This window comes from Mesoplodon densirostris, chromosome 1 (genome assembly GCF_025265405.1).
Source record: "Mesoplodon densirostris isolate mMesDen1 chromosome 1, mMesDen1 primary haplotype, whole genome shotgun sequence".
NCBI lineage: Eukaryota > Metazoa > Chordata > Mammalia > Artiodactyla > Ziphiidae > Mesoplodon > Mesoplodon densirostris.
In genome coordinates this window covers 227782176-227793682 of record NC_082661.1, presented here as the reverse complement: position 1 = coordinate 227793682, position 11507 = coordinate 227782176, and the positions used below count along the sequence as shown (strand labels likewise).

At 36.8% G+C, this 11507-nt stretch overlaps 1 protein-coding gene across 1 annotated transcript; it reads right to left on the bottom strand.

Moving 5' to 3' along the window:
* Positions 1–8650: 8650 nt before the first annotated feature.
* On the bottom strand, positions 8651–10951 carry LOC132487431 (tudor domain-containing protein 3-like). Its single transcript, XM_060095111.1, is given in 2 exon segments — positions 8651–10786; positions 10910–10951. Coding segments are annotated over 2 exon segments (2172 nt in total). The 3' UTR covers positions 8651–8656.
* Between the last annotated feature and the right edge of the window lie 556 nt (positions 10952–11507).

Here is an 11507-nt window from a genome sequence, read left to right as displayed (position 1 = left end):
AGTAGGCTAGCCCAGGCTTAGCCCAAGTGGTGGTCTCAGGGTTCAAAAGAGCAACATGAGAACAAAACCCAGCACATAGGCACTTTGCAGGGCTTTGCTAACAGTGTCCAATTTGAGACTGTTCAATTGTCCAAAGCAAATCACATGGTCAGGCTGAGAGTGAGTACCCAGAGGCACAAACAAACTGAGGGTCATTCTTACAACAATCTACTGTAGCACCTCTGCAGCTTCATCTTGACAAATCCACCCCTTCCTCTTTCTATACCAGTCATATTGAACAATTTCAGTTCCTTGAATGGGTTGTGCACAATTATCCACTTGTCTAGAAGGCTGTCCTCCTCTTCTACCTCTGGATTACTTAGCCTCTTTTTTCAAGAAAGTATTAAGATATATGTCCAACTGTATGTCATAGAGAACAAAAGTGACAGTACTTTAAACAAAATTGAATTTTATTTCTAAGTTGGTATGGCTGCTATGCTGTGAATATCATCAGAGGCCCATACTCTTTTCTTCTTACTCTCTTATCCCCATAGTTTGTTTTACTCACATTCTCCAAGATGTCTTATCATCATGATCATATTCCCCCAGCAGAAAGTGATTAAAAATGAGGCCATGTACTTTCCCTCTAAGGGTACAAACCCCAATACATTGTTCTATTCATATTTCATTTGCCAGAAATTAGTCATTTTACTTCATTTAGCTGTGAAGAAAGCAAGGAGTCTTCATTCTGAGTCTCTATGTATCCAGGTAAAGTTCTATTACATGGAATAAGGAGAAAATAAATATTGGAAAACAACTGCCATTTGGTCTTAGTTTAATATAATTTTCTCCAGAGAACCTTTCCTAAAACCCCAGTTGATATTAATTCTCCCTCATGGGATACCATAGTATTATGCATTTCTTCATAGAACTCATTATTTTTGGTTATTATTGGTTGAATAGCAGTTATTTTTGTTAGAGCATAGGTAGACTAGAGATAATATTCTTCTTAGTCATACCATTAGTTCCTCAGGACCTAGCATAGTGCTTGACACACTGTAGGCAATTGATACATTTTGGTTATAGAATAATTGTGGCCTGGGCCAAACCAATTACAAATGTGTCCAGGAGAAAGGAAAGCTGGTTGCTTTTATAACTTTATTATCCACATTAATTTTCTGAAATTGTAATGTACTGAAACTAACATTAAAATGCGAACCAAAAAAGAATCAAGATTTGGTTAATAGCAAGTAAGAAGCTGTTGCAAATAATTGGTACAGCATCCTCATTAACTGAAATTAAAAGTAGTTTTTCGTGGGACAGAATAGAGAGGTTCTGACTGCATATTCAGCAAAACAAAACAGAAAACATTATCAAACAATTTTTATAAGAATATGTGAAGTAGAGATAATCTCTAAATTGCAGAGTAAATCTGTATAAATCCAATTTCTTTTGGAAAGCAATTTCATAATTAATGAATTTCTTTTGGAAGCAATTTCATAACATAATAGATCTTCTTATCCACAGAAAATAAAAGCAAATTCTTAACATTGTAGATGTTCTCAATAAAGTGATTATTGTATCACTCATTCTGTTATAAATTTCTTCAAGAACTAAAAATGCTTTTGGAAATTTTCTTTCCTTTTTTTTTTAAAAAAAAGTCTTCTTATTTGAAGAACTAAGAGATATGAATCCATGTATATTTCTTCCTTTTTGTTTTGCCTAAAAAGTAGTAGTATAATAGTACTAAACTACTTTTAAAATATATGAACAGAAAGAGAGCAATATTTCGGATCCCTTGATAAAGAGCCAGAGAAGAGAGAACATAAAAATATAGTTTTTAAAAAAACTTTACTTTTTTGAAGTATAGTTGACTTATAATGTTGTGTTAATTTCTTCTGTACAGCAAAATGACTCAGTTATACATATATACATATATATACATTCTTTTTCATATTCTTTTCCATTACAGTTTATCACAGCATATTGAACATAGTTCCCTGTGCTATACAGTAGGACCTTGTTGTTTATCTATCCTATATATACTAGTTTCCATCTGCTAATCTCAAACTCCCAATCCTTCCCTCCCCCACTCCTACTCCCCCTTGGCAACCACAAGTCTGTTCTCTATGTCTGTGAGTCTGTTTCTGTTTCATAAATAGGTTCATTTGTGTCATATTTTAGATTCCACATATAAGTGCTATCATATGGTATTTGTCTTTCTCCTTCTGACTTAACTTTGCTTACTATGATGATCTCTAAGTCCATCCATGTTGCTGCAGATGACATTGTTTCATTCTTTTTTATGGCGGAGTAATATTCCATTGTATGTGTATACCACATCTTCTTTATTCATTCATCTGTCAATGGACATTTAGGTTGTTTCCATGTCTTGGTTATTGTAAATAATGCTGCTATGAACATAGGGGTGCATGTATCTTTTCAAATTATAGTTTTGTCTTGGTATATGCCCAGGAGTGGGATTGCTGGATCACATGGCAACTCTATTTTTAGTTTTTTGAGGAAACTCCATACTGTTTCCCATAGTGTCTGCACCAATTTACCTTCCCACCAACAGCGTAGGAGGGTTCCCTTTTCTCCACACCCCAGCAAAAAATACCGTTTTTAATGTATGTTGTGAAACTGCAGCAGTTTCCTATTGCCTGATACCTTGCTGTTCAGTTGGCTCTAGTGTGCCCATGTGTAACATTGTCTGCTTGACAGGGTCCCTATAACTCCAAGGACAGGACTTCCTGTAAAGTAGAGAGGTAGATTGAGGGTGTGGAAGGTAGGTTACAAACCCCTAGAATGTTGACATGCTTTCTGCTAATCCTTTCTCAAACAAATTGGTCTGAACTTACTAACTGGATAACCTCTTCAGGGCCAACTGGGGCATTTTCTGTTTCTGGGTTGGCCTGGAGGACAAGACAGGGCCCTTCTCATAGACTCTGACCACAAGGTGGTTCTGCTGTCAGTGTGAGTGTATCTCACCCAGAGAAACACAAGGCTCCTAGCAAGTGGCTTGGTTAGGTCTTTTGGCCCCTCTCCTCCTAGTGACTAGGAAATTGTTTCTAAAACCAGTGATGCTATGAATTAAGAAAACAAAAACAAAAACATCAGAACCTTGAGCACTCCAACTAAGGCAAAGGAATGATTTCTAGGAATTCTGTCTTCTTAAACTTTATGAACACTTTCATAAGAAAATGGTGCCACAGTGGATGTATATTTTGTATATTTTCCTCATTTATTTGCATACAGATATTTACATCTAGATAACAATATCCATGAATAGAAATCTAGTGAAGTGAGATGAGCTTGACATTTTCACATAATGAAAGATGTTCCAGGCTGCTAATACTTTCTTAACTGATACCATCTCACACTTGCTGTTTAGATGGAGGTTGATGTCTATGTACAGAACAAAAATAAAATGGAAGTGATTTATTCTTAAAACATATTGTCAGGTAAAGCTCAGTAGCTGTTGTCTAATAAAGAACCACATGGGAAAATACGTATTTTACTTTTGCTTTGTTACTGAATTAATACCTACTGGCAAAATCAGATTTTCATGTCTAGTCTAGTATCCTACTGATAACAATATATGTTAGAGGGCAAAATATTGAATCATATATTTAGAGAAATAGTGCATGTTGGTTCCCTGATAATAGTTCCTTATGGAGCTGGAGGAAAACTATGAAAATCAGAAGAATTTAACTTTCATTCATCAATATATGACAGTTATGCCAGGTTTTATATTGTTATCTAAACCAGCAGAGCGAATGTTAAGAGGAATAAAGAGGAAAGTCTTCAAGGCAGTGAAAAATTTGGGTTTGTAATCACATTACAAACATATAGAATGATTTTAAATGGATACCCATTTGAAAAGAACCTTAAAAAACAACAACAAAGAAACGGCTTGCTCATGTCCCAAGTTGGGCAAATAACATTATTCTGAATGAGAGAAGTAAATGGATGGATAAAACCCTTCTGACTATTTTCTCAAATGCTTTGTGTTATGAAACCCCCTGTGTGCTTTTTCTTGAAATGAGGTCCTCCTTAATTTATACCCAGGGACTTCTTGTGGGAAATTTAATAAACAAGTGCTTTCCTGGCCAAAAAGAATTCTATGCTATTCAAATGATGAAGAGAACCATGACAAGATGCTGAGTCCTGCTGGGCCAGGTTTAATTCCATTCCCTGGATAGTTGGTCCACACACAGAACACTCTGGAAGTCAATGAGAGGAAAGCAATGTGCCACCCAGAGCAGAGAAAATTGAAATATGCTGAATTAATTGTTTTGAATCATAAAGGTCACTCAAAATTCTTTCAACAGGGTGCCAATTAGGGTCTGGTTTTATAATTTTTCTAGAAACCTTATTTTTTCCTTCTGAGAGGACATTTTGGTTTTCTCAGAAAGAATGATGGTACTGCTTTACACCCCAGAATACAATATGAATAAGCTTATTTCAAAAACCATTCTTAATTTTTTTTCTGATTATGAGAGAAATACATGCTCAATGTAGAAATGTGGACAATACGTAAAGCCACAAAGGAAACAGAAATCACAATAATTTCACTCTATCCTACACCCCAAGATAAAAATTGATAATCTTTTGGTATATGTTTTAAAATTGTATTGCTTTGAAGCTAATAAAGCTAATCTTTTAGTGTTGAAACATTTGAGTATATACTATCTGAATGATGGGTATGTATAACTTTTAAATAGCAAAATTAATTTTTTAAACAGACCTTTCAAAACCTATAAAAACAAGCTAGTAAATAGTCACCTTGGAAAACTAGACACTTCCTGTACTGATGCTTCTTTTGCTCACAGAATTTAAAGTCACTTTCTTGGAATTTCCCTTAGAATCAGTTTATGAAGCACAAGAAATAATCATCTTGTAATTTCATAACCTAAATTCTTCTTTCAAAATAGGTCATTTAATCCTATTTTTTCATTTGTTTTTTGTTTTATTTTTCAGTCTTTTTTATCTGGAGAAGCAAAGCAGAGCTACTTATGGATCAGTTGTGGGAAACAAACGTCTTTGAGTAAACTACTGTGGTTTTTATTAGTGTATTTAAGGTAGGTTCAACCTCAAGTATTTCTGCTGTGAAGTGACACCTTGCATACCAAAATTTCATATTAGTCATTGGTTTCAAACTGTGCAATATGTCTGTTCCTGTCACATTTGTTAAAGAGCAAATCAATTGCAACAATGCTGACAAATTTAAAATTGAATTTTCAGTGCTATATTGATGGAGGCAAACCTTTCTCTTTTTGTCTTTAAAGATTAGTCTTTTCAAGCACAGAAGTTGCAAGACTTCTTGAAAGGACTGAGGACACAGGGGACTGCATTAGCATTCTTAGTTAAAAATGATGAATGGGATATAGCTGTGGCTGTGAAGTAAAGACGTGATGTGTGCAGGCAGTTTGTAAAATGTCTCTATTTATAATCATACCATATACTAAGTGACAAATAGATGTAGTGGTTGAGTGGTGGGGAGTTTTCATCTCCAGGGTCTTCTTCTAATTGAGGAGATAAGAATGAGAGACACAAAAGAGACTTAAAAGGACACTGAAAATAGGAGCCATGGGTAAGTTCATCACTCAACACTTCTGACTCACGCCATCTTGAAATTCACCTTGGGTGTCTTATGGTTTCTCAACATTGTAATTTTTTTTTTTTTTTTTTTTTTTTTTTTTTTTGCGGTATGCGGGCCTCTCACTGCTGTGGCCTCCCCCGTTGCGGAGCACAGGCTCCGGACGCGCAGGCTCCGGACGCGCAGGCTCAGCGGCCATGGCTCACGGGCCCAGCCACTCCGCGGCATATGGGATCCTCCCAGACCGGGGCACGAACCCGTATCCCCTGCATCGGCAGGCGGACTCCCAACCACTTGCGCCACCAGGGAGGCCCGTCAACATTGTAATTTTTTTCTTACTTCTTTTACTACATCCACACAGATTTTATTCTATGGATCAAAATTCTCTACTGGTTTTCACGAGGAGTGTTAACTAACTAGTTATGTCCCTACCTCATGAAAAGCACTGTTACCTGTTGTTCCTCTCTGTATTCAGTTGGGTGTGACAGCACAAAGAACAGAGTTGTTAAATAGCAGAAGACTAAGGATTGATATTCATACCTCGTTACTTGCTAACCCATCTGGCAGTGAGGAAACAACTGCCTTCCCTAAGAAAATTACCTCAACAACTCCACAGTTATAGACAGAGAGAGAGATTTTCACTTTGAGAACAGTAGGTAGATTTGGCTAAAACCCACCTTCACCTGATCCCACCACCACCTTTATCACCATGAATGACTCAAGGATACAGGTGTGAATGCATGACACCTTTGTTCTCTGTAATTCCACTGAAAGAGGAACAACATACAGGTTGGGATTGGGGAAGGGTGAAAAGTGGAAAACAAACAAACAAACCCAGAGAATAACATGAACTGAGATGGTAAGGCTTATAAAATTTGACTCTCTTGGTCTAGCTGGCTATGTCCTATCTGAGCTCCTGTCCAGCCACTTTGTGGTGGGCATGTTCTATACCAGTTATCAGGAGTCTCCATCATCCTTGAAGAATAAGATGAAGCCAGTGAGGCCCAAAGGAATAAAAGTTCTTACTTCTGTGGGCCAAAAGCCAGAGTTCTGGGTTCTTGTCTGGGGTCCTGCTTCTTTTCCAGTTGCTTAACTCTGGCAGTGCACTTACCCATCAATGGAGATAGGCCAACCCATGGCCTCATCTGTTCTTCAGTATCTTGTTTTTGGTATCTAGCTCTATCTAAACATAGTGTGATAACTTTGTAAGAACAAAAATATTGGGGGGGGGGCTACCTTATTACTGTGACTATGAGAAAGTAACATTTGAATTTGCTGAGCTGTTGGACACTCATCTGTAAAACAGAGGTAACAAGACCAGTTTTTCAAACTGATTGTCAGGATTAAATGAACTATGTAAACAAAAATTTTGTATACTGATGTATCATACTAATTTAAATCTCTATTATCCCTTCAATAAATTCTTTCCTTACTATCCACTGGTGTACCTAACCAAGGTTTTAGTTTTGTAAATTTTTATATGTCTATGGCTTGTCTTTGGAACTGGTTTGCCAATATCTTGAAGACAGGAATATATTTTGTAACCCCGTACTGTGTATACCATAAACACTTGGTACACAGCTGTCCATTGATTTTCTCTGTCTAACCTTGCCATTGCTGTTAAGAAAGGGTCTGCCCGTCTAATTTATTACCCCTGCTACTTTAACTCCACTGTAGCATCTGGAAAAACGATAATCAGCTGCAGCTTTTTTCCTCTCTTGACTGTATGACTCAATACTGTGTTGTCATCATTCCCACATGACTCAAAGGGAAAGATGGAAATGAGTCTCACCCAAGACAACATAAAAGCAAAGATAATACAATAAATTAAGACTTCGGCTAGACCTACAAAGGAGAAGTGGTGATTCTGAGAAACATAAATGTTCAGTCTTTTGCAATTTGTTCCAACTACCCCCTCAACCCCACCACTCCTTCTTTTTTTTTTTCCTTCCAGAGGCTATTTTCTGAATGAAATGGTGGGGGTACCAGGATGGTCTTGGTGAGTGATGGCTGTGGAGCTTGTTATGATAACGTCAGGATTCTGTGTGTGTTTTCTGGACTATCCTTTGGAAATTATGATGCTGTTAGCCAAGAATCTCCTTGCAATGCAAGAATGTCATGTTCAAAGTAGGTCATCTTGTTTAAATTAGCAATACCCTGACAAAACTAAATTATTTTATGAACAAAATTATTGCGAAACATGAGTTAATTTACACTTAACTCATTTGAAAGATGTATCCTTAAACTTCTTTGTTAAATGAACCAAAAATCATCTATCAATTTAAAATGGGAAAGGATACTAACACTCATGTACTTTACAAGGCTAAGTCTTTTTTTTTTTTTTAGGCTTCTAGTGATAAGTTTATTAACAGCTATCCACAAATTACAGAAAGGAAATAAATTAAAAAAAAACTTTATGAAACAAATTCTAATATGCCTTGTCCTCCTGTTTTTGCCTAAATGTAGCTGAGAATCTATCTATGTAAAGTCACATAAGTCCTGTATAAAATGGACTCCATGAGGCCAATACAGTCTAAATTACATCAACAAAATCATCACAGCTTTGACATAACATTTGGCAACAAAATTACTCAAATAATTATTAAACAAAGATATTTAAATTTAATCTGCACATATACATATATAAATATACGTGTAGTAAATAGAGTATGAGTTCATATATAATTTAAAGTGTTTTTCTTAATTTTACATGTAACTAAAATAATAAAGAATATACATGTATCCAACAGAGACTTAAATTTGACAACTGCTGGACATAATTTAGTCAAATTTAAAGTAACAAACTCAGAAAGAACAAAATATGCATAAGAACCCATAAAAACATATACACATTTTTTGCCAACATATAAATAAGGGCACCTATTTCCAAAGCATAATATAACAAAACATTATACAAGAGAAGCAATTGCAATGCATTCAGTTTTACTGTAGTTCACTGTAATTATTAAATTAAAATCTTACTTTAGGAGTAGCCAGTTTTAAGCAAATTCAAAATATTTTTCCACTGGCAAATTTCGTATTACTATGACTAACCTTTAGAGCTATGTATTTCCTTCAAAACAGCTTATGCCTTTGTACAGAATTTGGATCACGTACCCATGCCTCTGTCTGAATGGGCCTGATGTTGCTTAGTAGCACCTCTTCATAGTTTCCATAATCAATGAATTTAACAACTGCTGTCATACCTGAAGAATAAAGAGCTTCAACTTCTGCTCGGTAAAACTTGTTGTCTTCCCAATAAAGTGCTAAACATTCATCTCCAGGTTTCCACAGTTTTGCATACTCCATAGGAATAGATGATTCCAGTACTTTTTCTGGTTTAATTGGCCCAGATCTTCTTTTGGGCCCACTATTGTAAAATATTTTATCATCATATGGTGTAGCTGTGATGGGTCCTGCTGGCTTAATAGGTCCTACTCGCCTTCCCTTCAGTGGCATTTCTGTCTCTCCATTTGGAACACCAATGAAAGTATTCGTTTGGACAGGATTCTGGTAATCAGCATTTACATTAAAATGTTTTTCAATTTTTACACCACTAAAAGCTTCATTATTTATTGTTCGTGGTTTCCTATCATAAAAATGATCAGGATTTGCTGTTTGGCTTTCTCTTTTCCCACGTTTTTGATTATTATAATCTATGGATTCTTGAGGAAGTGGATTTTCTTTTGCCTCTGCATAGGATAGGACTTTTCCTGATTTGCTTTGCATAGAATTATCCCTTTTTTAAAATGCAGCATCATTGTGCTGGGAACTTAAAGGGTATGAAGTATCTTTAGTTCTATCATATCTAGAATATGGTCTGTCACACTTGATTCTCTCTTCAGCCCATACTTCAGATCCTGAAGAAGTACTTGGTCTTTCAGAACCTCTGTTTCTAGGTAATCCACTGCCTTCTAAAATTGACTTTGAATTTTGGATGTCTCTTTGAAAACGAGGAGGGTTTTCATTTCTTGGCTGTCTGGTATCATTTCGAGGAAGATATCTTGGTTGATTATTATCTTTTACTCCATTTTGCTCAGTATTTGACAATCTGTGTTGTCCTTGATGAAGCTGCTGTGGCTGTGATTTAGGTTCTTCCACACTCAAAGTCCCCATTTTAGATTCCAAGAAGTCAAATAATGTGCTTGGTGCTGATGGCCTTGCATTTCCCAGTTCCTCTTCATCTTCAGATCTTATTTGCCCCCTGCCTTTTCCTTTACCTCTCAGAGGTGGACCCATAACAGGTTTCTGTTTATTGCTGTTAAGAAGTACATTCAGTGCTGCTTCTAAGTTGTTGCCATTATCCATGAGAGCTTGCCTTGATGCTTCTTTACTAAAGCCCATTTCTGTTATGTGCCTCAGAGCCTTCTCATCAACCAGTTCTCTATAGACACCTTCATGTTCTCCCTCTGATTTGTTTGACTTTTTTTTCTGTAAAATCTCCCTCTTTCGGTTGCCAGCAGCACTCATGTTGAGATTACTTCTAGCACCACCACCACCTCCTCCATATGTCTTGGTTTCTTTGCTCTTTGCAACTTCTGCAATAGCAGCAGTCTTTTGCTTTTCAAATTCATCATTATCATTTGGAGGTTTGACAGGCAATGTAACTTGTAATGTCTTTCTTCGATCAAGTTCTCTGCTATCCACTTGGACATGAGATACACACTTCTGTCCAAAAGGCACAAAAGGAGGTGGTCCACCTTCGGTTCCAATATTGCTTCTATTGTGTTTTGACAAGCTTCTCTGTAACTCCCATTTCTCAATAAGGTGTTCTACTTCACCACCAAGAACTGTGGTGTTAGAATCATTCAAGAGCAGGAATCCATTTTTTATGTCCACAATGCCTGAAAGCTTAACTTTAGTTCCAGGTGGTGTGTTCAGGCTTATTTTTGATTTTGACATGTAACTAAATTCTACTGTTGTACAACTTATATGACTATCAGTCATCTGCAAACGCAGCATTCTTGGGGCAGCCTGAGATTCTTCATTATCCTTTGGTGCAGCAACATTGCGAATTTTTTGAATTTGCAAAACACATGGACCTTCAAGCTTTTCCACTTTTCCACCATTGATGTCACTGGGGAGGAATTTCTTGCCAATTGTTCTCAAGTCTGTATTGAGAGCAATCAGGATGATGTCATTTATATTGACTTTGTCAGGAGAACTTGTGCGTGCTTCGATGCCTTCATCTGAAAGATACCACATCTTCTTTATCCATTCATCCACCCCCTGATGGACACTTCTGCTGCTTCCATACCTTGCATATGGTGAATAATGCCATGATGAACAGAGGTGTACATATATTTTTTCAAATTACTGCTTTCATACTCAACCCGCCTGGGACAACACCGCGCCGGGGACCTCGGCCATGGTAGCTGCTTAGGCCGGGGTGGTGGGGGGCTCGGGTGGGGGTGGGGAGAAGGCCTGCTGCTTGAGACCAAAAAAAAAAAAAAAAAAAGCTACAAGGCTAAGTCTTAATTGTTTTCTTTTCCACAGGGTTCTTTAATATGCAAAGAGAAAATTCAACCTTGTAGTCAGAAGTCACATTCTAAAGAGGCCATTTTATTTAATTACATTTAATTTTGCTCGTTTGAACGTTTTTATATTTTATCTACAAAATACCAACAACTGCTGCTTTCCTTTTGCTGCTTTCTAAGGATAATGCCTTTTTAAAATAAAAGTTTTAGCATGATTTGGTGCTTCCCTCTTTTGTGCTGTCAGGTTTCTCACCACGATCCTGCTTTTTACATTGTTTTGCAATTTTTTGGTTCTTATTTTCTTCCCTCTCCTAATGAAAGGGAGTGACCATATTTTAGTCCTTTTGTATACTCAGTGGCTGGTATAGTCCCTGTCTCTTTTTACCTGAAATTTTCTCTACAAGCTAGAGAAAAGGGAAATAGTGCCAGCCTCCTTCAATGCCACAACT